This window comes from Lingula anatina, chromosome 1 (assembly GCF_051362555.1).
Source record: "Lingula anatina isolate TDL-2025a chromosome 1, LinAna3.0, whole genome shotgun sequence".
Classification (NCBI taxonomy): Eukaryota; Metazoa; Brachiopoda; class Lingulata; order Lingulida; family Lingulidae; genus Lingula; species Lingula anatina.
The window spans coordinates 68,376,592-68,401,681 of NC_141767.1; the positions used below are offsets into that span (position 1 = coordinate 68,376,592).

The 25,090-nt window shown below is 38.3% G+C and overlaps 2 protein-coding genes across 3 annotated transcripts; both read left to right on the forward strand.

The window, feature by feature from the left end:
* The first annotated feature begins 45 nt into the window (after positions 1–45).
* Positions 46–1,959, forward strand: LOC106162546 (small nuclear ribonucleoprotein E). The gene is made up of 5 exons (XM_013539860.2): positions 46–231; positions 558–584; positions 730–792; positions 1,207–1,285; positions 1,484–1,959. The coding sequence occupies exons 1-5, from the start codon at positions 184–186 to the stop codon at positions 1,543–1,545; spliced, it is 279 nt and encodes a 92-aa protein (XP_013395314.1). The 5' UTR covers positions 46–183; the 3' UTR covers positions 1,546–1,959.
* Positions 1,960–6,709: 4,750 nt separating this feature from the next.
* Positions 6,710–25,073, forward strand: LOC106162544 (multicopper oxidase 3). 2 transcript variants are annotated; one of them, XM_087002726.1, is made up of 13 exons: positions 6,710–6,803; positions 14,550–14,641; positions 15,614–15,733; positions 15,904–16,064; positions 17,588–17,809; positions 18,449–18,720; positions 19,797–19,972; positions 20,418–20,556; positions 21,128–21,234; positions 22,332–22,481; positions 22,790–22,888; positions 23,128–23,275; positions 23,613–25,073. In XM_087002726.1, exons 1-13 carry the CDS (start codon positions 6,725–6,727, stop codon positions 23,906–23,908), a joined length of 2,061 nt encoding a protein of 686 aa, XP_086858852.1. In that variant the 5' UTR covers positions 6,710–6,724; the 3' UTR covers positions 23,909–25,073. The 2 variants fall into 2 exon arrangements, with proteins under 2 accessions (XP_086858852.1, XP_086858854.1); XM_087002728.1 differs by lacking the exon at positions 6,710–6,803 and adding an exon at positions 13,030–13,390.
* Positions 25,074–25,090: the final 17 nt, after the last annotated feature.

Here is a 25,090-nt window from a genome sequence, read left to right on the forward strand (position 1 = left end):
ACAGAGGTCATTTCGCGGAATACATTGTTTCCGGTAAATGGCAAACTACGCATGCGTACTTCTCGCACGTGGAGCATTCGTTGTCTACCGCCATTTTTATTTACAGTGTGAAAGGAGCTTTGTCTTCGCGAAGATTTGCTCTTAAATTTTTTGCTTCCTGTTTCTCATAAGCAGGTTAGAATAATGGCGTACAAAGGAGGGAAAGTGCAGAAGGTTATGGTGCAGCCAATTGTATCCTTACTGGCTGTGGAGGGAGTATTATCAATGATAAACTTTACCGGCGAGCTTAAAACTTTGACAAACCTTCAGTCACCTGACGGTATTGCATGATTAGGGTCTTTTCTGTTGTTGTTTCTCTTCAATTTGTTAATAGTTTATGCTTCAGTATATTGCACCGTTGTTGGTAATACTAGGTGGTAGATATGTTTTGAGTACGATTTTGTTATTTCCGCAATCAGATATCTTTGGCATGTTAACCATCGTTCTAATCCATGAGAACATTAATCCGGTCAGTTTTATCAAACGTTTGAAATCTTATGCCCTTAACATATTTGCAGAATTTAATTTTTAGGTACCTGCAAAACGTAAGTAACCTTTTTGATTTAATTTAAATTCTTGACATAATGGTGATTGTTGCATTGTATTTGTATTGCATTGTTTACAGACGGCGTTTAACTACTACTCTGGCAGTCTTTATAGTACAGCATAATTTTGAACTTTGTTTTACAGAGATCACGCATCCAGGTCTGGCTTTATGATCAGGTTAACTTGAGGATAGAAGGCTGCATTGTGGTAAGATGGCATACTTAATGGGAACTTATACTGTACCCCCCCCCCCCTCACTTAGGAACTGAAGACTATTCATCTACTAGTTCAAAACACTGAAAACCAATGTCTTTTAAGGTTGGGTGGGATGCTGCAAAACTACTTAATTGTTTCACGGGGTATTAACTAGGAAATAAAATGAAATGTTACATGCTTTTTAATATCTTATATTTCACTGAAAAGAGTATGAACAGTGTATCGTGCTTAGATATAATTTCACATCCACTACAATGTCTATGGATAGTAATATTATCAATTTGATTGCTATCTCTCTCTTGCTCCTGTATCAAAGAGAAAAAAAAACATAAATATGATTTCATTACATTCTTGAAATTGTACAATTATATTTTGGTGTGATAAACATGTTGTTTTGTGTTCTAGGGATTTGATGAATACATGAATCTAGTTCTGGATGAAGGGGAAGAGGTTCACATGAAGACAAAAAACAGAAAACCTTTAGGTAAGAGATTAATTTGCTACGCAATTTTCTTATGAACTCATCAGGTTTTCAGATGTTATTTCACTGCATTTCATGTTAAACATAATTTTGGCAATCCAGTATATATTTATAATATTGTTCATCTATACTTCTGCCTTGGTGATGCATTTTCTATTTAGAAATATTTCAATTGTATAAATTTTCATGTTTTTCTTACAGGAAGAATATTGTTAAAAGGAGACAACATCACATTGATACAGTCTGTGCAGACAGTAGAATGACCAATGGCATAGTGAACTGGGAAAAAAAAACACTGACAAACTGCTGGCTGATAGCAAGATGTGAAAAGGAAGGTCCTTTCAGAAGAATGTGCAGGAACAGTGAGACAGCACCTGTTTGAAATAAACATTCTCTCCTGCTATTGCCCGATATGTCAGCAGTTGTTTTGCAGGGAAATTCATATGGACGTATGCTTAACTGTTAGGATAATTCGGAATATATTCTCATCAAGTGATAATATCAAGCAAAGTGTCTGAAACGCATCATAAAATTCATCAATGTTCAGAAGTCTGTTCTTTGCAAATATGGTAAATGATTAGCCAGGTATAAAAACTGTAAATAATTTCTTTTTTATACTGAGTGGCCCGTTTAGATTAGGAGTGTATTATTTTAATAAAATAGAGAAGTTAACAGAATTTCTGATGATCTTGTTATAAAAAGCAACCAGCAGCTCAGTGTCATCTTCATCCTAATGCATGTTAAACTTGCTTATCTGCAGATGCTCTTAGCAAGATGGGGATGACATTTTGACAATGATTGAATGTCTTTCCCTAATGAAATTGGTTTTTGTGTATTGATGGTTGGGTGGCAATGATGTGGAGTTAAAGGTTGGTGGCCATTTCTTCCAGATAAAAGTGGAAATCAAAGAAACGAAAATACCAACATAAAGGTCCTTAATGCAAGAATAACCTGCCAAAACGAATTTCCCTCCTGGGGGAAAAGCGCAAATTTCTCCTACTCGCAAAGTATTCCTTTAACCTGTTCGTGCTCTAAGATTTGCCGTTTTATTTCATTTATAATTCAATTAGCTCTAAATTACAATTTTGAACACAGTCTTCCTGTATATTTTGGAAGGAGCGTAAGGTGCCTTTTTTGGGGTGGGGAAGGAGATATGGTTGTTTTGCAGGATGTGTAGACAAAAAATTTTTTTTTAGGAAATTCTCAATCGTGTACCGTGTACGTTTTAACTGTTTAGATTTGCCTGAGGCCTCCTGGCTGCACAATTTTGCCTGCAATCATTGTTGCTAGCTACGTAAATCTGTCAAAACTTTTGCTATTTATAAAAGCACCGTATATAACTAGCGTGTGTTGGGTGATGCATTACTTTAGTATCATGTTACACGTGGTCGGTAACATCACCACCCAACCCCACCTGTCCTTAGTTATATGTAGCCTTGACCTTAATCTAAGGGCTCGTCCCCAATGAAACCATCGTTCTACTTGGATTGATCCAATTTCGCGGGTACTCGCTGAATTCAACCAGTTATGCAGATCGACACGTCTCCTCTGGCGTTCAGTAGAATCAGAAAAGTACGGGCTGATTGACTTATAGTTGCAGACGGTTGACAGGCAAATCTTTCTTTTATATCTTGATTACGAAACGCTTCCACCAGGTGAATCTCGCGACAGTGTAAAGATCTGATAAGCACTGTAAAGCATATTTAAGTAAATAATAGAATTACATGTAGTTATTTGGTATAAAATACCTAAATATTAGAATAATGTAGTTTAATGTTGATAATCAAGAGAATGTGATTGAAGCATGTTATGTTGGATGCAGCACATTGTAGTGAACCGTTAATTGGTACTGATAACATAAATTTGAATACATGTCATTTACATATTCGTTCAATTATAAATATATCCAAATGTACGGTGGCCCACAAGTGCATTCCAAATTCCAAACGACACTCCCAATTCTAAACCTCACACCGAATACTTAAACTTCACTCTCAATTCTTAAACCCCACTCCGAATTCGTAAACCTCACTCCGAATTCGTAAACCCCACTCCGAATTCGTAAACCTCACTCCGAATTCGTAAACCTCACTCCGAATTGAAAAAGCTCACTCCGAATTCGTAAACCTCACTCCGAATTCATATTTTAACCCCGTTCACTGCCGTAGATGGGCTAGGGGATTTTGCCAATAGAGGGCTTCGTGTGAAAACTAGTTATTTTTCATACTACTTGGTGCGCTGTATTCCCATTCACAAAATGATGACGTAGACGTATGACCCTTTTAAGCTCAAGGAAATAGAAGAAATGAAGAAAATAGGGATAAACATACATGTACTTAACAGCAAGTCACAATTAAAATATATTATGTTTACGTGTTTTCTTGTGTGTGTCGTTTTAAGGAATTATACATGTATTATGAATATGAGAACAGAATTACGAGTTGAAACAGCGTTGGAAGGAACAGATTTATGCACTACATGTATGTAAATAATCGTGCGTTATTTATTATTTACAACTTCAAGCATTTTCACATGATTATTTTGAAATGAATGTTTAATACAGATAACATGTTTCAGGGTGTCGACATTGGCTTATATTATTTATAAATGGGCAAAACAATCCGTATTATCATATACTGTAGGCCTACACATGTACCTGTTATATAACCGAGTATACTTGATAATAGTAATTAGTAGCCCCTCACTCTTTTGCAGCTGAAATATTCATCTAAGATCATAGATAATCTAATAATTGAAATTAATCAGATTAATTACACTTTATTAATCGATTTCGAATGAATAATATGCAGTGGTGGATGGGGGGGGGGGGGGGGGAGGCGTGTGAGGGGGGTCTTGACCCCCCTTTTGAATTCTGTAAAAAAAAAATCACACCAATGTTAAAATTAGAATTTTGAATAATAGTTCTAAAACGTACCAAATAGCACTGTTCGCCCTATAAGGGGGGGGGGGGGGGTAGCTCTGCATGTGCAGCCTGTCATTCAAAAAAAAAAAAAAAAAAAAAAAAAAAAACAGATCCCCCTTCAAATAATCCTGGATCCACCCCTGACATGTATGGATTATTAGTAGTATCAATCCTATGTTGAGAAAATTGGGAGCAGTGTCACTTAATTTGTCCTTTTATTTATAATGGTAAACCTGTAAATTGCTTCTTGCCCCCAATTTGTGTCCCTGGCGAGAGAGAGTGTGTGTATGTGTGTGTGTGTAATTGTGAAAAATACTGAAAATAGTTGGAGAAGTCAATTGACCTTGTGAGGTAAACTGTTGGTTTATTTTCGTAAGGTATGTATCACGCAAACCAAAATGTAACACAATTCGCACTGTTTGCTAAAACTCTCGAACCTTTCACTGGAAGCGCCCAGCTAAAAAAAATTATTTGTCCCAGACGAATTACTGTTTCATAAGATTTCTCGAAGAGAACTTTGATGAGAATGGGCATAGTGGATTTGGGAGTGAGCTTTTTGAATTCGGAGTGAGGTTTACCGATTCGGAGTGAGGTTTGCGAATTCGGAGTGAGCTTTTTCAATTCGGAGTGAGGTTTACGAATTCGGAGTGAGGTTTGCGAATTCGGAGTGAGCTTTTTCAATTCGGAGTGAGGTTTGCGAATTCGGAGTGGGGTTTACGAATTCGGAGTGAGGTTTACGAATTCGGAGTGAGGTTTAAGAATTGAGAGTGAAGTTTAAGTATTCGGTGTGAGGTTTAGAATTGGGAGTGTCGTTTGGAATTTGGAGTGCACTTGTGGGCCACCGCACAAATGGATCTAAGCATGACAGTTTGCATGCGGTGAACTATTAATAGTATTGAGAGCTAATTTCCATATATGTGATTTACACATTCGTTAATGCAAATTGTATCCACAATTAAATTTTAAGGTCTTAAGGCATGGCATGTCGCATGTCAATAATAGAAGTTAATCTAAAATGTAAATTAGAGAGACTGAGAGAGAGGGACAGATACCACAGAGAGAGATGGTAGAAGAAACCTGAGTCTTCAGTCGGTTGAATAAATCATGTAGCAGAAAACTATTCCTGACTGTCTCAGTTGACTTATTGGTGAAAAAGTAACTCTAAGAAGGTGTGTATAACCTCCGACTGGTTATTACAACATGCATATTTTAATACGCCGAGAAACGAGCCCACTTTGGAAATAAATCCATCAACTCGATCGGCTCTAGTTTAGGAGGCATCCCAGCGGGCAAATTATGTTGTTTTAATGTTGAAACAACGTTGAACCATAACGTTGAGTAGACATTGAATAAACGTTGGATTTGAAAGTTGTGTCAACCTCAGATAACAACGTTGTATCAACGTCAGAAAACAATGTTATATCAACCCCACCCAGCGGGACATTAGCCTGGATGTGTTTAGCAGTAGGACATGTTTGATGGCTAAATATATGTAGGGTATAAATGTATGGCCTTTAAGTTGGAATTTCCAAGATTTATATATATATAAATATATATATATAACAAAGTCACAGTCACCTCAACCTGTCTATCTAAACAGGTTACCAAGAACTGTTAACTCCATCACATTTACAGCAACTTATTCATCCTAGTGTTAGCTGACCTTGCAAGCAATTCAGTTTATTGGAATGTATTTCTGAATAACAAGTTAAGAAAATTCACTAGTTCACTACACACAAAACAACTGTCAATTTTACTTTAAAACCATTTTGTTATTATTTTGATAAATTTAGTTACAGTATTGATAAACAAAGTATCACGTTTTCAATAATTAATATTTTAAATTACAATCCATAACTGCAAGGTTGTGTCATTAACCAAAATACAACGTTGAGTCAACGTCACAGTGTTTCGACGTGGCTGGATCAACATTGATTTGACGTTGAATTTAGGTAGATCAACGGCAATTCAACGTATCAACCTGTTTTCAACGTTGATCCAACGCAACTATGCCTGCTGGGATCCATCATACTGTTTGTATGTTTGTTTGTTTGTTTTTTTCTGCATAACCTTGTTTGAGGATAACGGTGTCATCATTGCCAGAAAGAGACATTTTGACCAGGTTTATCGCTTGCTTGTATTTTTATAAACGTTGGGGAACGACACAGCTCATTTGGGTCGACGCGTGAGACTACATGTAGTAGCTGTCCTTAAGACATCGCTTTCGTATTTTGTCGTTGAACGTGCAGGTGAAAACTTGCCTGGCCTAATAAAAGAATGCCTACCCAGCAGACAAACGACATTGATTCACCTTTGAATCAACGTTAATTTTGGTGGATCAACGTTGAATCAACGTAGAATCAATGTCGTTTGCCTGCTGGGTATGTATACACAACTCAATCTTTTGTAAGAGGGATTATATACTGGTATTTTTAAAGGCGCCCAAAAAATCAACACTTCAACTAAGATTTGTTCAGGTCATCTGTCACACAGTTCATACAAGGGTATTTAGGAACATCATGGACGGTGCAAACTTTACGGCGCAGCGTTTGCTCTTCTTGTTTTTTAGCATCATCGTATTTTCAGCGACCCAAGCAGGTAAGTCGACGTAAATGACGTTGAGTCACGTAGAAAACAATGGTGTTTTTAATGTGATATGAGTAGTTTTAATTACAGTTGTAAGTCATTTCTTAACATAACGTTTATGTAATATGAAGGGCTGTTCCATAACATGTCACATATATAGACAAAAGGGTTGCCATGTGTGGAAATTTGATTTGATTTGATTTGAATGACTTTATTGGGTACAAGATTATATACAAGATTTTTAAAAGAGCATAATAAAACAACTTACAACTAATAGTACGACGTCACTTTAAAATAATGCAAAAATAAGATTGTTGCATTCGCATAATAAAACAACTTAAAACTAATAGTACGACGTCACTTTAAAATAATGCAAAAATAAGATTGTTGCATTCGTGAACAAAAATATAGATTTTCCTTTATTGGGTCATAAGAAAAGTGTTTGAAGTGGCATTTTTACCGACGATCTTGCCAATGTTAAGATTCCGTGTTAGAGCAGCCCAAAGGGCGCATTTCTCATAGGAGGGAGTTTATATTTTGTAAATAACCTCTGTGTAACTAGTAAGATAAAAGCTATATATAACTAGTGTATTGGAATCTGCAATGGTAGAGTGGGAAATGAAATTAAAAGAAACAATTTCATTAAAAACTGGACCCAAGTTTCCAAGTTTATTGCTTATCGACAGACAATAAATCCTCATTTGTTAGCTCATGGTGTTTGAAAGCAAACCACCAATATTCCGGAGTATAAGACACCATTCCCACAGATTTTCGATCGATCAATCTCACTAGATTACTGTCAGCTTAGCCGGCTTAAGCGTCTGTCCCGCCTACTAAAAGCTGTAAGGGGGTAATTAACTGTCGTGCGCGCTCGGCTGACTGCAATTTAGCGTGAACCCCCAGGGAGTTAGGTCGATCCGGATAGATGATCTAAATCTCTGGGAATGCACTCTAAGAGGCTAACTTTCAGACGTCTCCGCTCTTCGCCACACAACCTGGCTATGGAGACTGGGTCGGTGTGCCCGTATCACTAGAAAAGAGAGATCGTGTGTTTGCGGGATATCAGTACAAACGGAGAGGCATGGCCTCAACTTCAATAGTGCACATGCGTAAGCAATGTGAAGGCCCCGTGGAGATTGTTGTAGATTTTGTACAAAGCGTGTTAACAGTATTTACAGGGGGGGGGGGGGGGTTGACAAGGGAAATAGCTGGATTTGTTAGTTTTTGAAAACTGAATTGTGAAAACTGATTGTGTCAAGTGAGTATCTTCATTTTAGGCATAGACTGATAAAGGTTCATTAATCTTCTGGGGGCTATGTTGACCCAGGTTCGGAAGACATTTTGGATTAGAGCGTTTCTGGGGCGATCATTTGCCACTTGATTTCCAATATCTTGCCACAGGTTTTCAATGGGGTTTGTGTCTGGTGATTGGACAGGCCAGTCCACTTGTTGATACGATGCTGGTACAGCCACTCTTGTACTGCCCTGGCCCTGTGTGGTGTAGCGTTATCATATTGAAATATAAGCGGATGGCTCTGTACCCAAAGATGTTTATACCTATGCTAAAAGGTGCTTGTCGAGAATTTCAATGTCTCGCTTGTGTTCACGTTTCCATTTATCAACACCAGCTCACCAATACCGTAGAAATCAATGCACCCCCTTACCATTATTGAAGTGGACTGTCTAGTGAGGAAATGCATATTCTCTGGCAGATGACAAGTGGATGATGTTCATCATACCCTCACTTGTCCACCCACGCTGTTAACTGTGAATATGGACTTGTCAGAAAAAACCAAATGGCACCAATTCTGACCCACTGTCCAGGTAATGGTTCTTGCAGCTCTGTTTACCAAGGTAATGAGTGGCTTCCTCTTCGAAACCCGGCTGTGTATACCTGAAGCATGGAACCTTCTTTGTACAGTTCTTTTGCTAACCCCAACCTGCAAACTGCCCGACCACTGCAACGTTAATTTCCTGCACGGCTCATACCTCCTAATCCTTGACAGCATAAAAAGGCGCCTGACGTATCTGGCATAAACCTTCCTTGGGCGGCCACTTCGGTGTAATTTATGGGCATCAACAGTGTCCTCCATTCTTCTGCAAACCCTATACACAGTCTGGCGAGATACACCATATCTGGCAGCTATCTGGGTTAAATTGATTCCCTCCTCCCTCTGAGAAACAATTTGATTTCTTTCTTCTTTTGTGACCTCCCGTACCTTCAACATGGCGGCAACGTGACAGCTAGAAGGGCCTTTTACCTTCGGAGGCACCGTTTATAGCACACATGGATGAGAACTCATCACTGGTAAAGTGAGCAATAAACCGAAAAACACGCTGATTCTCCCCATGTCACATAGAGCAATATTTACACAGGTGTTGCAATACTTATGTCAACCCCCTATATATAGCGACAACGAAAACTATAATTCCAACAACCGTTCCTATCCCATAAGACTTAGCGGAGCCACTGGTGAGAGCAGTCCAGAAATCATCCTCAGGTTCCTTTAACGGAGCGAGGCGGATGTGCGCAATCGGGTCTTAATTTTGAAAATTTATACTCATTAGACGCTTTGCTACTGCTGAAGGTGGTATCAGTCGTCGGACATTGAGGGGTTGGATGTCGTTCACCAGTTGCGTTTTAATCAACGTATGTCCAACACGCTCTGTGATCCCTGGAAGAGTGAAGTTTCTACTAGTCATGGTGCATTGAGCCGGCACAGTGACCAAGTATGTCCCTGCTGTCAATGAATAGTAGGTTGGCTTGGCGTGGTGACAGCGCTTTGCCACTTTTTCGCCTCAGGTTTCCAATACATATTCTCCAAGTGCTACTTCCGTGGCTCTGGAGATCATCTCACCGGAGGTCAGCTCAACCTAACATGCACCTCCCTGGGCATGTTCGCCGGTGATAGCCACCCTGGAACATAACTCTGTTCCGCGACTGAAGATGGCGCCGGTTCTACACACCAAGGGCTTCCATCCTAGGCAGCTATTCGGATTAAACATGTTACCGGTTTTCGCCCCCATTCCCTCTTCTTGACTTTCTAAGAGCAGGCAGCCGGCAAAACCCGTGCTATTGTATGGAACGCCCTGATGCTGAACCTGGTCGCCTCATCTAGACCAATCAAGGGTAACCTTACCCGGTAGCTTAGTGTCTTGTCTCCCCATATGGGTGTTACTCTCACGTGTTCGCATAATACCACTGCAGCGGTTCCACCACCTCCGTGGCATCGTCCGCTGCCTGGCTCAAGATTTCCCTCAACTTGAATGGCGGCAGGAGCTCTTCTGTCAACCTTCCAAGTTGGAGACTAGCCTTTTGACGATTGTACTTGTCAAATATGATGCGGTAGTCGCTTACTAATTCTTCAAAGGAGTGAATGGCACGGTCAATATGGTAGATGGTCCACATTCCGTTCAGCGCGATTTTGGTATAATTGGGTAATTTGCCGAGGTCATCAAAACGAAGCGTGACTGCAAAGTTCAGATATGAAGAAATGTCATCAATTCTTCTATATCCCTGATTTGCAGCGCTGATGGTTCGGTTCAGGACGGATACTGGTTTGTAGACACGATGTAATAATAGTCTATAATACTCGTTGATTCTTTCGTGTGCTCTCAATGATTGACTTAACTTTTTCAACATCTTCATCAAGTCCAAAATGAGAACGTCCAATGACTGCACCAAAATTAAAGAGTCCACGCTTCGTTCGGTGATCATGCGAATTAAGACGAGGATCCGTAACATAGGGCAGGTTTAGGTGGTAATTAGCATTGGTTGTCATGCGTACAGTTGCTTTACTTATGCGCATGAGAAATTGCGTAAGGTCAGTTGGTTGGATCCACCCATCAGTGTACATTTCAGCGATTCTTTTCTTTAAATAGTTCAAGGTATTGTTGACAGGCTAATCGAATCCGGGCCTATCTACGACAATCAGCAAGGTCCATTCAGCAGTTTGTATTCTTATGGGTTCCCTGTCGGTAATCAAAAGTCCATCTTTAAGTGGAGCAATATCTACCGCACTCATCGTCACGGCTACCATAAGGAGTAGTATAGCAAAGCTAACGCCATAGCCTCGTCCATGTGTCGATACTTGGTCCCCACTGGGATGAAACATTCGCCGTTTCTGCTTGATGTCGTGAAGGTTAGGGATTTTGCTGTCTCGGTTTGCTTCTTGTTCGATCCATTCTGCAGCAAGTTTTCCGTACCGTGTGTTGTAACTGTGGTTCACCTCTCTGTAAAGATTAGTATCAGCAGATGTTTCCCACGCTAAGTCTTCTTCACTCTCTTCAGAATATGAGTTTGAAGTGATGGGGTCACTGTCTGACTCCTCTTTAATATCCTCTTGGTCCCTTTCATCTTTTATCTTCTCTTTGATGGTGAATAGTCTTAGTTGGGGTTGGGCCATCTGATGAACTCCACAGTTTAGAGAAACTACTGCGCATGCGTCAAGATGTCAGAATCTCCTCCGAGCGCAGCCGAGAATTAATTACAGCTTTGGAAGTAACTCCCTCGCTCTGCTAGTTAATTACGCCGCGGGTATTCGGGGCACAGACCGTGATCACTAGATACCGCCAATGGATTTTTGGATTTTTAGAATTTAGATTTTTCATGTGAACGGTGCCTAAATGGTCTTTTTCTGACGTCATCCCAAACTATATTTGGATCCACCAGGTGGAGCTTGTTGCAATTAACAGTTAGCACCTTTCCTGTCTGTTGATGACGTATCTTGTAGACCTTGCCACGCGTACTTATGATCTTGTACTGAGGGTCCCAACTGTTGTTGAACCTAAGACGTCCCTGTGCCTTCAGTATGACGGTATCAACAAAAGTTCATGCATTCAGGCATCTTCTGTTGTATTTTTTAAAATTTTCTATGTTAATCTTGGCTGTCTGTATTGCTTCGGTCATATCTTGTAACAGTCCGTTCAGTGGGTTGGTCACAGGCGAAGCTGTTAAGAGCTTAGTGAGTGGCAGTCTGGCACGGCGTCCATACATTGTGGAATCCCGCACTAATTTCACATTGCATTATCATAGTAGTCAACATGTTAATATGTAATTTGCGTCTGTTCTGTATACATAATTAGTATTCGCTGTAGAGGCCTATAGGTATGCTGAGACAGATGCATATCACCCGTTACTAGAAAAGCACTCCGAGAGCGCAGACCTCCGCCAAGGCAGCAATTTTTTATTTTTATTGATTATTGATTGATTATTGATCCGGATCACCACCAAAAACTAATCATCTGATCCTTGGCCCACTTCTGACAGTTCCTGAAAATTTCACCAAAATCGGTCCATAACTTTTTTTAGTTATGTTGATGACAGACAAACAAACAAGGAAACTGGTAAAAACATAACCTCCTTGGCGGAGGTAAATATTGCACAACAATTAGTATGCAAATAAGTAGCAGTTGCTTGCACGCATAGATTCCCTGTAGAAAACGTGTATAAAATTTGAATGTTGTACATAATAAAGACATTTTTAGACTTGAGACTGAAGATGTGAGGTTGTTCTTTTATGCTTCTCTGTGCACGTAAAGTGAAGGATCCGGACTGATTCGGATCTGGAGTGATGTCGGAGCCCATAGACTTGTTAATTGTTACACTGAAATTCAGTAGTCATTTTGGACGGTTCATACCGTCCTTGGATACTACATATACCCTAGTAGTTTCACTTCAATTATCATGAGGGAAAATATCCCGGTTAATATACCCTATGAAAATGTAATTAAAATATCTAAGTGCTTTATCTATTTCCTCCACCAGGTAAGTCATGAATAATTATGCTAATAAGTGATTCTGTCCACTATAGAGAGCCTGGCCGTCCCAAGCCTCGGAACCACCGGAGTGGCACTCCGAGTATGTAATTAAGGTACAATTTGCTTAGATTTCTCGGATATCTGTTATCTGTTCAGAGTTATCCAATGTAACAATGGTGGGTTTCAGTTTTAATGAAGTACTAAATTATGCACTGTCCACGAGCCCGATATACACGAGGGGCGAGGGGGTAACAGTGCATTATTTCCCATACATACAAAGGGAAATCGTGCATGTTCCACACCCAAACCCCCTAACTTTGAATAGAACACGCTGATATCACCGCGCATAAGGTGAGGTCAAAGAATGGACTTTACTGCCTAATTGCGGTCACCGTCCAATCATTTTCATTTGCGTGAATGGTTTGTGGTTGCGTGTGTATTAACAGAGACAATACTCTCTTTATAACTTCTTGGTCTGTTAGTTGTTTTGATATCAGCCCCGTGGAATGTATTTTCAAATACCCTAATTAGGATACAGTCTTTACAAGACCGTGGAACGCACTCGTACGGAACATGCTTGTATGTCGAATACAGCACGACCGAGTCTTTTGTTCTACGCGCTAGCCGTGGTTTAAACACAATTCAATTTTTTGTAAGAGGGATAATTTATTTTTAAAGGCGCTAAAATAAATCAACACTTCAACTAAGATTTGTTAAGGTCATCTGTCACACAGTTCATACAAGGGTATTTAGGAACATCATGGACGGTGCAAACTTTACGGCGCAGCGTTTGATGATCTTGCTTTTTAGTATCATCGTATTTTCAGCGACCCAAGCAGGTAAGTCGGCGTAAATGAAGCTGAGTCACGTAGAAAACAATGGGGTTTTTAATGTGATATGAGTAGTTTTTATTACAGTTGTAAGTCATTTCTTAACGTAACGTTTATGTAATCTGAAGGGCTGTTCCATTACATGTTACATAATTACATGAATAGACCAAAGGGTTGCCATGTGTGGAAATTTGTTGAATTCGTGAAGAAAATGTAGATTTTACTTTTTGGGTCATAAGAAAAGTGTTTGAAGTGCCATCTTGTTTATGTTGCCACACCTACACGGAAATAAACTACTACTACTTTACAAAAACTGTAGGTCATCCCAAAGTTTTAGTTAGTACATCAACCATTTTTTTCAAAAGCCCTTTATATGGTTACATGTTATGTTAAATACATACTGTTGCTCAAAATGTGTGACACATTCTCGTGAATTCAGGTTTTAAATGATGTTACTGATTGTCGGGGACATTTAATAATTCACGAGCATTTGCAGTCACTTCAGGTAACGTCTTTGTTTGAAGTTTTTTCGCAACGCATTTCTCCGTAATACTTAGCACGTAGAATAAAGTCTAAAAAGTAAAGCCGTCTTGTTTGTTAATCTGAGTAAGAAGTTGAAGAATCCAACCTTTGACTTGGCTTGAGATTAAAGAGTGGGATTTCCCAGATCGTCAGAATTGTACCGGGGCAAGCAACGAGTGAACATTAAATGACTGAAATTGTTGTTGTTGTCTGCGTTGGATTTTCTCATAGCGACTTATTTGGACCACGAATCTGTTAAGAACCGGTAGTATTAACGCGTCAACCGCTCAAAAAGTTTACAACGGTTTACATTCTGAACTGGATGACATTTCTACCTCAACCGTTTTGCCATAAAATTTTATGAATTTGATGGAAGTTATTTTAATGATTATGTTCGCGTTGGGGTCCCTTTTTATTTACATTAAAATTACACTTTGAGTGAGTTTTGAAAGCTTGTTTTTTTAAACAAAAAATGTACACAATAAAGATGCGTTTCAAAATTGATCTAAGTTTATATCCCTTCTTCTGACCTTTTTGTCTTTTCTCTTTTTAGGACACTCTGGCGCCCATTTCATAAAACTCATTTTACCTCTACCATGAGCTGTTTAACAATCTTGGGCTTACATAATTTTTAATTATTTTACAGATCGCCACGAGTGTGCTCGAGTTTGTCAGCGAAATGTCCACAAGACCTGCGAGTACAATTTCACCGTCGAGTGGTATCTTACGCTATCCAAGGTAGAATGAATAATAAAATTTAAATATTACGAGATTGTACCAGAAAGTTCAAATTGACTAGAATTGAGTAAATTAAGGGTCGAACGAAATTCCAACATTTACATACAATACAAAGGACGTCCGACCATAAAGCCACGTCATACACAGGTATGAATCCCTTAACGCCATTTTTAAGTGACCCTATTCAGCACAGGGTAGATTTTCCAGGTGGCATCGGAAATTTTCGTATACTTACGGAAATAAGTATGATTTTATTTATACTTTTCTCCTTTACATCTGTCAGTAATACCTCTACCGCCATGCACCAATGAATAAAGAATTGATTTTGTTTACGTCACAGATGCATTTTTTACTAAAAGTCCTTTTCTGCAGTCTGGTAATACGCAAGAACTGCGTTTGAAGAGGAGAGGTATCATTTTTGGTTTAGTGATATCTCAGTCCCCAAAACAGCCACATGGCGTTAAAATACAAACCTAACGACATAGCGATTGAAAATGGCTGTGATACAGAATCTTGATGTTTTTTAATGACATCTTTTCTCCTCTTTTTGGACTGCATTCAAAGACTGGGTTCCCATGCCTAGATCGGTTAATTGACAGCAATTTAGGCAGACTCCCCAGGGAGATAGATCGATCCAAATATATGTGGGAATGGTCCCAAAGATTATACATATTCTGTTGTCTATTGTGATCAGCCATTTATTCATTTAATGAAAACACTTTCATTATTCAATAAGGTCAAAACATATATCTCTACAAGATTTCTGCTTGGAAAAATAGGTGGATTAAAACGAATGAAACAAACACGTGTATTTAGAGAGGATTTAAACAAACGAGACAAACATGAATATATAGAGAGAGTTCAGTTTTCCACGTATAACTCATTGTGCTAAGTAAATGACACACTATTATTATTCGTTGCTTATAAAAATTCTTCCAAAATGTACAAACCGAATGTTACGATACATTCTAGGCTTGCTACGACTGTCCATTCAACTTGACGGACTGCCACCGCCCCCATTGTATAGCCGCTGATGGACATATGCGAGCTGTCATTGCGGTCAATAGACAGATACCAGGGCCAATGATAGAGGTAAGACAAAGTATTTCACATATTTAGAAAACAAATGCGTTAACAACACATCATACAAAAAGGACGTAGAATCAGTTATCCAAATTATCAATATTTAGGGACCTGTCAGTACATTGGCTTTATGATGTGTTTATTGTAAATTAATCAAAACATATGTGATTGTCATCCAGGTTTGTGAGGGTGATACCTTGGTGGTGAATGTAAAGAATGAACTTGAGGACGGTGAAAGTACAGTGATACATTGGCACGGTATCCACCAGATGGGGACACCGTACATGGACGGAGTCAGTATGATAACACAGTGCCCCATTCCACAGTTCACAACTTTCAGGTACGCTACGGGGATGTTAGACACATTAAAATGTAATGTTGATAGCCTTTTTGCGAAGTATATTGTATTAAGGTCCTTTTTATTATTTTTATTCAAATCTATCGCAAAAATATGGCAAAAGTGGCAGCAGCTGTTATCATTCATATTTAAGGAAGTCACCCAAATGTTGTAAGAAATCAATGTCTACGTGTATCATTGTGTCTCAATATTTTATTTGTTTTCTGCACATGTACATGGGTTGGTATAAGGATCTCAGACATTATTCTTCTTCTAATTTTTGTGTCTTTTCAATCCCTTTCGTAAGGAAGCTTCTCCTTTTTTTGCCATATTTTATTTCCCATCCATCAGCGTTTGGGTCAGTAAACATGCATTGATGATCCGACTCAGAGTAGAACACTCTTTTATTACATCCATCTAGCTTTAAGGCATGAACCTCTCTGGTGACTTAATATTGCACAAAAGGTCTCTTGTTACAATCATAAGTTATGCCAAAAGGAAATGTCAGTGCTTAGCATACAAAGTATACCACATTGGGCCTAAGGTATACTAAAGTTGACAAAAAGTTGCTACATTTAAGGCAAACACAAGTCATTTAATATGACCTGCTCATTTGCACAACAGCATTACAAACGCATTCCAGTTATTTCTTTTTTAGAAGTAAGACTATTATTCTTATGCCTGGACACGAATGTGGATTTCACTTAGCAAGAGTGTGAAGGCTTGTGCATGGGTACAATGTATAACCTCACGTTACCAACTTACATGTACATTATTCTTGGCTTGACATGGTATGCCCAAACACTGACATTTAATTGTGTCGCAGGCCAATGTTTACCCCGTCAAAGCGAATGTTTGCAGGATAATTCTAACAGGTCATCTTGGAATTGTTTCTGTTGATACTAGTGAAAGAATGTTTTTGCTCTTTCGACGTGATTCATTGAAACTCCGATATCTAAATATGATTTTTTTTTTCAAACTATTTCTGGCCCCTACAGATATTTATTCGATCTTTTACAACAAATGAAGTGCAAATATTTTAAACATGCCATCTTTAAAGACATAACAACTCTTTGTATGACATTCATATTTCACAACAAATACATTGTAAACAACTCATAAAAAAAAATTATCATATGAACGTCGGTTATCGCAATTATTCTGGAATCTGTGGTTGCCATCGGACCACGTGGACCTTCATAGATGGCTTCCATCTTTAAAAAATCACTTGATATATTATTACAAAAATCAAACTTAAAGTAAAGAAACATGGATTTTATTTAAATGGCAGAACGAAATCATTAACATTGGACAGTAGGGTAAAACGCCGTTTACTCCGTTTATTGCACTTTTCCCACCAAAATGTCTTTATTTCATCAAAATGTAAGAAAACTTTTTTCTTTTTCTTTATCTTTTTTATTCATTTATTTATTCATTTATTTTAATTTTTTTTGGGGGGGAGGGGAGGGGGAGAAAGAGAAAGATTGACAGCCGTAGTACTTAAGCAGAAGTCTACTCTAATACAGGTACACGTTTAAAGCCAGCCCAGCTGGGACCCATTTCTATCATTCCCACATTGGCTCGCAGATCGCGGACGGCCTGTTTGGTGCGTTAATAGTTCGCAAACCACCGGAAGATGAACCACATAGGACCCTGTACGACGAGGATCTTCCTAGTCACGTGGTTCAGCTGGCAGACTGGTTTCCAGAGCCATCAAATGCACGTTTTGTCCATTTGATGCATCACAAGTGAGTGTCGTTGTTGATATCCCTAAACAAGGGATCTTCCCAGTAATGTAAGTTATAGATATCCCTCCACCAGGGGTCTTCCCAGTGTTGTGTTGATATCCGCCCAGCAGGGGTCTTCCCAGTGCTGTGTTGATATCCCCCACCAGGGGTTTTTCAAGTGTTGTGTTAAAATCTGTCAACCAGGGGTCTTCCCAGTGTTGTATGATATCCCTCCACCAGGGGACTTCCCAGTGTTGTGTTGATATCCGCCCAGCAGGGGTCTCCCCAGTGTTGTGTGGATATCCCTCCACCAGGGGTTTTTCAAGTGTTGTGCTGAAATCTGTCCACCAGGGGTCTTCCCAGTGTTGTTGTTGTTGTTGATATCTGTCCATTAGGGATAATTCCGAGTGTTGTTATAGATATCCCTCCACCTTCTCAGTGTGTTGTGGTAATATCCCTCCACCAGGGGTCTTCCTAGTGCTTTTTTGAATTGATACCAGTGAACAGAGATGTCAGCTTTATGTTTTTTTTCTGTCTGCAAACAATCAAATTTAATTGTTGATGATGAAAATTATGATTTTGTAATAAGTGATCATTTATTTTTGATAATGAACCTGAGTGATTCTCAAATAGTAAAGTGAAATCTTCTCTTTCATACAGGTTTGATGTCTTTCTTCCACTTTCGTTAATGTTAAACGGGAAGTCTGATAACTACGAAGTGAAACTGAGTTCCAATCCTAACATCACGGCAAGACCCCCTCTAGAAGTCTTTCACGTGACCCAGGGTAATCGATACCGCTTTCGCTTCATCAACGCTGGTCACATGTCATGCAATTTTAAAGTGTCGGTTGACGCCCACAACTTGACTGTCATTGCTGCCGATGGTGTTGCTGTGAAGCCCTTGGAGATCGATGTATTTGGAATAACACCAGGTATTTATGCATTGTTATTAACTTTTTGTAAAGCGACGTGACTTTTTGCAATTAACAAAATGTTAACAAGGGAAGTAATGGTGATTTATAAGAAATATCAACTCTAACAGTATCTATAATCACGCAAAGCATTTCACCACTTCATAGGATAAGCATTACTACTTCATGATGATAGGCGACTTCATTCGTTAAAAAAAAAGGACCCTCATGAATGCGACTTCGCGATATAAACCACTTTATGGGACATTTGTATCCAAACATATAATCGTTATAAATATAATTTCTTCTTGAATTTTTAGATAAAATAGTTATAATTATAATCATGGAAATTAGTCTTTTTAAAGTGCGACGCGACTTGATAAAGGCGATTGGCATGTACCAGTATGTCACTTCAGTGATTTTATTATACCCTAATATTTAATTATTTATTCATCTTGTAATCCAACAGCCTACCGATACTCTGCCGTGTATGCCCCCCCCTACTTTGAACGCCTATGGTCCCCCCTTTCAGAAATCCTGGGTCCGCCTGCATATGTCCGAGTATTTTAATATTGCTCAAGACATACACCCCAAAGTACTAATGTTTATACAGAAATATTCGTAAATATAATTGAAACGTACTGTTTATCAATGTTGGATAATTTTTTACAGTATAAAAGTATGTTTTTTTCAAAAACACTTCATCGCCATTATCCTATGAGGTAGCAGGCAATATCTTACTTGGTGATGAAGTCGCTTTTTATCCTATGAAGTAGATTTGTCTGGGCATTTCTCCTGTGAAGTGGTACTACACCAATGTACAAGTATTATATTACAATATTATTATTAAATTATTCAATACAAATACAATTAACCTATAATTCGAAGCGCTGTGTTCGTCCGAGTTTAAATAATAAAATCAATAAAATGTTAACATGGGCAGTTCAGGACATATCTTTGTCGATATTGTTAATTTACCCTCCAGCAGTACATGCATAGTATGGCATGCGCTTCATTCTACCACTTGAACTAAAGGAGGCTACATTGAACGTTAAACGTATATTATTAATTATTATTCGTTTTCAAATTACTTCCAGGTGAAAGATTTGACGTCGTCTTGCATGCCAATCAGTCAGTTGGAAATTACTGGTTGAAAGCGGTAGGCTTGGTAGATTGTGGTTTCTTAGGGCATGTGGCCCTAGGAGTGATAAGATACGATGGCGCGGCTGACGAATACCCCACGGAAGACAGGAAGGCAAACAGACTCGGAAAGGTTATTTTCACTTGTGTATCAATATACACCGTTTTCAATTCATCCTTAATATAGATCAATCAAGGTAGCTCTTCTTTACAGATGTCTGATAGTGCTACAGGTGTTACAAATATAATACACTGGCATTGTTGTTGCACAAGATGTAACTAGAATTTCGGAGCAATTCTTCCAGTTTGATTACAGGACCTTACAAGTTATTTGCATTATTTGCATAATACAAATATAAAAACTAATTTGGAGGTTCGTTTCTTTAACTACATAATTCAGGTTTTGAGGCTTATTTCGTATCTATCAATGAAATGTGACTTTTTTTCAATATAAAAGTCGCCAGGGGGGTGTTAAATTGTTGAAAACAATAAAATAGTTAAACGAAGAAAAACAAACATAGTAATACATGAGCAATTTACTGGTAAATCGAACATTTGATATAAATCTGTCATTTCAGTATTTGAATCCAACCACAAGTGAGCCTGATAACCCAATTGCAATTAACGGACCGGACTTTGATATTCTCGTTGACGAGTTGGAAAATTTTGAGAACGATAATTTCACCGATGAGAAGGTAGATGTCTATTACTATCTTGGTAAGTCAAGTTACTGTATGATCGAGTCTAGTTTTGCTGTCACTTATTTTGAGACACGAATGTGTTTTGATTGTGTCTGTGCTATCTGTTCCGTTGCTTTTTGTCTTGACTTTGGGAAATATCGCTAGCCAGGGCTCTGTTTCATGAAATGCTTATATGCTTCTCTACAAAAATCTAAATAGCCGGCTATACAAAGTCGACTTTGTGAAATTGGTCTTGGAACGCTTTGCGAACTGCTAGGCTGCCAAAGGTTAGTTAAAACATATTAGAATATCAGGATAAATTACGATATTTAGGAGAAAACGTGACAATTTGACACAACAATACGTCATACGCAGAATATGCTATATAAGGTTTTTCTGTTGAACATAATGTGGCGTACCGTACCTTAGTCGGCTAAATCATAAATTGACTTTAAGACTTTTTTCATGGAACAGCGCCCATTTGTATCGTCTGGAGAATCTGAAACTAAGAACGTAAGAACCAGTTTTGACGGTAAAATAATTTAGCAGTTTATGGTAGAATAATTAGGTACATGTCAAATCGACTTTACTTCTTCTTGTAATTTTAGGCATGGACTTTCTGAACAATGACAACACAAAGTTTAACCATTTTGTCTACTACCCCGTGAAGGAGCTCACTCCAGCCAAGGCACATTACACACCAGCTTTAGACAATGTATCCTTTCTGTTGATATAAGCGAAGAAAAGGTATATACGCAAAATAATTATCACCCAGTATTTCAAAATTTTAGCTTTATCATCTTTATCAGGCCCCGTCACATTTATTCGCAATCAGCAGGAATCAAGCTGAATGAGCCGGAATGAAGAGTTGTCTAAATTCGTACTACATTCGGGAAGAAATTTCAAATTGACCTAAATTCTTGTAAGAATGCCGGTGGAATTAGAATTCGCTTGAATCCGCCTGTAATGATTCGTGCACATTTCGGCTGTATTAGCTCTCAAATGCAGCTCGAATGTAGTTGGAAAACTAGGAATATCGATAATGCTGTCATAATGCAGTCAGAATATTTATAATACACTTCGAATGCCGTATGAGTGTAGTTCGATTGCTGGCTGAAATAGGATTTCGGCGGCAATCGAGATGCATTCGAGTTGCATTCCGGCTCATTCTAGCAGGATTTGAAGTGTATTGGCATTTCGGTTCTCCCTCGAACGCGACCAGAATGTTTCAAATGCTGTCGGAATGCCCCAAGAATATTTAGAATGCACTCATAGTGCAGTTAGAATACACTTAGAATGCCATTCGATATTTGTCCACTTCGAAGTTTTGAGCATGAGCAAAACATTCGGGCCGGCCACAGGAATGGGTAAAATATTTGGAATGCACTCAGAAATTTTAGAATGCTCTTCGAATATCCAGGAACGTACAAAGAATTGTCTTTCCGAGCATTCTTGCTCATTCCGCCTTTAGTATGACGGGGCCTTTAAGAGCAGGTGTCACATGCCATTGTCTGCTGTTTGTTTGATTTGTCAATACCAATTGTGGATATTACACTGAATTATATAATTATGAATATCATGTTAATTCCCAATGTTATAAAAGCATTTAAATTGACCTACTGTAAGGGACAAATACACGGACTTTCGATCCTCGCTGTGGATGTCTAAAGATCACATATCAGAAGTTTAAGGCTCAAAATATATCATTCCATGAACTCCACCCTCTCAAAGTTTGTCAAAGTTATAACTTTCCTGGAACCCTGGTAGTTATTTCATAAATACCGTTCATTTTTTTCCTTAAAGACACTAAAGATAACGTTTGCGTTCCCTCCTGTGCCCCTCATGACACAACCAGATGACATTGATACCGCCTGGTTTTGTAATCACTCCACAGTTAACACCACCAACTGCGGTGACGATCTCTGCAAGTGTACACATATGGTGGAATTCAGGCTTAATCAGGTAAAAACATAATTTTAACCTTGAGCCACCCTTTCTTTATCCACTTTTAACAATACTATGTAAATGCTTTTGTGCTCAAAGCAACGGGATGAGAATTTTAAATGTCGTTTCTTTACGTCATTGGTTTATTTAAAAATAACTCATGATTTAATGTCTTTTAATAACTATTTAAACTCTTTTTTTACTTTCAATTTTGCTTTATTTATTTATTTATTTATTTATTTATTTATTTATTTATTTGGGGGGGGGGGGGGATTCTGAAGATAACTTGCGTACCTAAATGGATAATTGTTTCCAAAATGTTTCAGGTTGTGGAAATGATCCTGATCAACGAGGGTAGACCGTTCAAAAGTGGGCATCCACTCCATATGCATGGTGCATATTTTCGTGTGCTAGGCATTGGAAAGGTAAGTGCATGTGTATTCCCTAGTTCTCTTCAATGTAAAATGAAATTAGCAGTAAAAGGCTTACTCGACTAATTTCTGTGAATATTTGACATTTGATTTTTCGTGCGTGTTTATATATTTCCTAATAATTACCGTTTTAATTTATTTCTTTAAATAGATGTGTATAACCATGTTTGGAGCAAATAAATTGACGAAAAACTGATAGCAGCAGCTGTCTTCTTTGATATTTACAATTCTAGCTCGGAAGTTCTATTTCGGTTGAAGAAGTAAAGAAACTTCACGAGGAGGGCAATCTAAGATATAAACTTATAAGTCCTAGCTACCGTGACACAGTAAACGTACCTGACGGAGGATATGCCATCATACGATTCAGAACCGACAATCCAGGTAATTGTTAAATATTAAAATTAAAAAAGAAAACGGAGTTTTCCTTTGTATATAACCCAAACCCATTATTAAATATTATATAATTAATACAAAAGACCCATAATATTCTTGTCAGGGTTGTATACCTACGACAATATTCAAGTTTTGTCCTTTGGTTTATACTGTAATCAATGCAGGCCTATAGACTGTTTACGTTAAATACTTCTCTCAGAATTTAGTGCTCATTTACATATCATAAATACCGTAATGCACTGAAAAAGGTACAGAAAAATGATAACCTAATACCAAATAGACATTGATGTAGTTTTATTAAGTTATATATTTCATTTCCATACAGGTCTTTGGTTCTTCCACTGCCATGTTGACTCTCATCTAGCCCAGGGTCAAGCCATGTTGCTGAAGTTTGGAGATTTTGCAGAGTATCCATCGATTCCAGCAAACTTTCCTCGATGTGGAAGTTGGGGCGGACATGTGTACAAAGATGCAACTCACAGGGACCAATGTCCTCAACAACCTGTGCAGGAGTGTAAAGAACCAACCTCGACCGGAAATCGTAGCCTGCCGCCATTTTCTTTGTTTCAGTTGACCATCTTCCTCCTACATGTTTATTGGATAAAATCTGGATTGTTATAGAATGCATCCGACTTTGTCAAACTAGTAGTGCACACTGGTTGCATTTCTTTCTTTCTTAACATTCCATTATAGGTGAAATATCATGAAAGACCAAATAATTAACTGGAAGGCCTTTTCTGAAAGCTTTAAGTAGGCCTACATACATGTAAGTGTAATATTCTCAACTGATATCTCGCTTCATCTGCAAGATGTGACTTGATCTCCATGGAAATCACAGGGAAACATGTTATGAATTTGAGTAAATGGTGTAAAATATGGATATATCTGTGTTTTGTACCATAAATCATGTTATTATTTTTTCAAAATATTGTAGATATGTTTTTTATTCATACGTACCTCCAGCGTGAAATCTAGCGGTAGTCATAGTTTTAGTCCCTATCTGTGTCGCGTCATGTCGGCGGATGTAAGTCACCGTTACCGCTTTTCCTTGCGGACCACAAGGACCTTTGTATTAATCTCTTGGATCGGATTAGGTCACATTTAACCTCAACTTAAACCACCTAGATCTTGTGCCCTGTAGGGGCATTTGCCTATGTGTGACGCTGGTTGTAATGCAGGTCCTAGTTACATTTTAAATGAAATGCGAAATATCTCCTAAACCGAAATAGGGAAAAGTTACTATAGAAGTTTAACTGAAAGTCATATGTGGAGGTGCCAAATATGACCTTGGATTTGACCTTCAACATTTATGACCTGTGCTTGCAAAATTATTGTGTACGAGGAAAAAAAAAACTTACACCACACAAAACTTACATGTCTGAACGACAGGTCTGGGAAGAAAAATTGTTGAATTTTCCTTTCAATAGAAAATGCTACTTTGTAAAGATTGAAACATCTGGCGGCGGTATCACAGGTATGATCCTCAAGTTATGATTATATTTTATCATTACGTATCTTATATACTGTATGCACATGCAGTAGGACTCTCACACGTGTGGACTAGTACAAGAATGAATGGATCCTATTTTTGTCCCTTTAACTTCAGGCAGTAATTGTGTTTTAAAATATACAGAGATAGATAGACTTTAAGACAAAGACATTTATGGGGTTCCAGACAGATAACTTTATATTTTCAGGTGTAATTCACACAGACTCTATCTTAACAATTCATATATTTTACGAATCTCACTTGCCGGAATAAAATTTTATTTAAAAGAAAACATTATTTTGTGTTCATGTCAT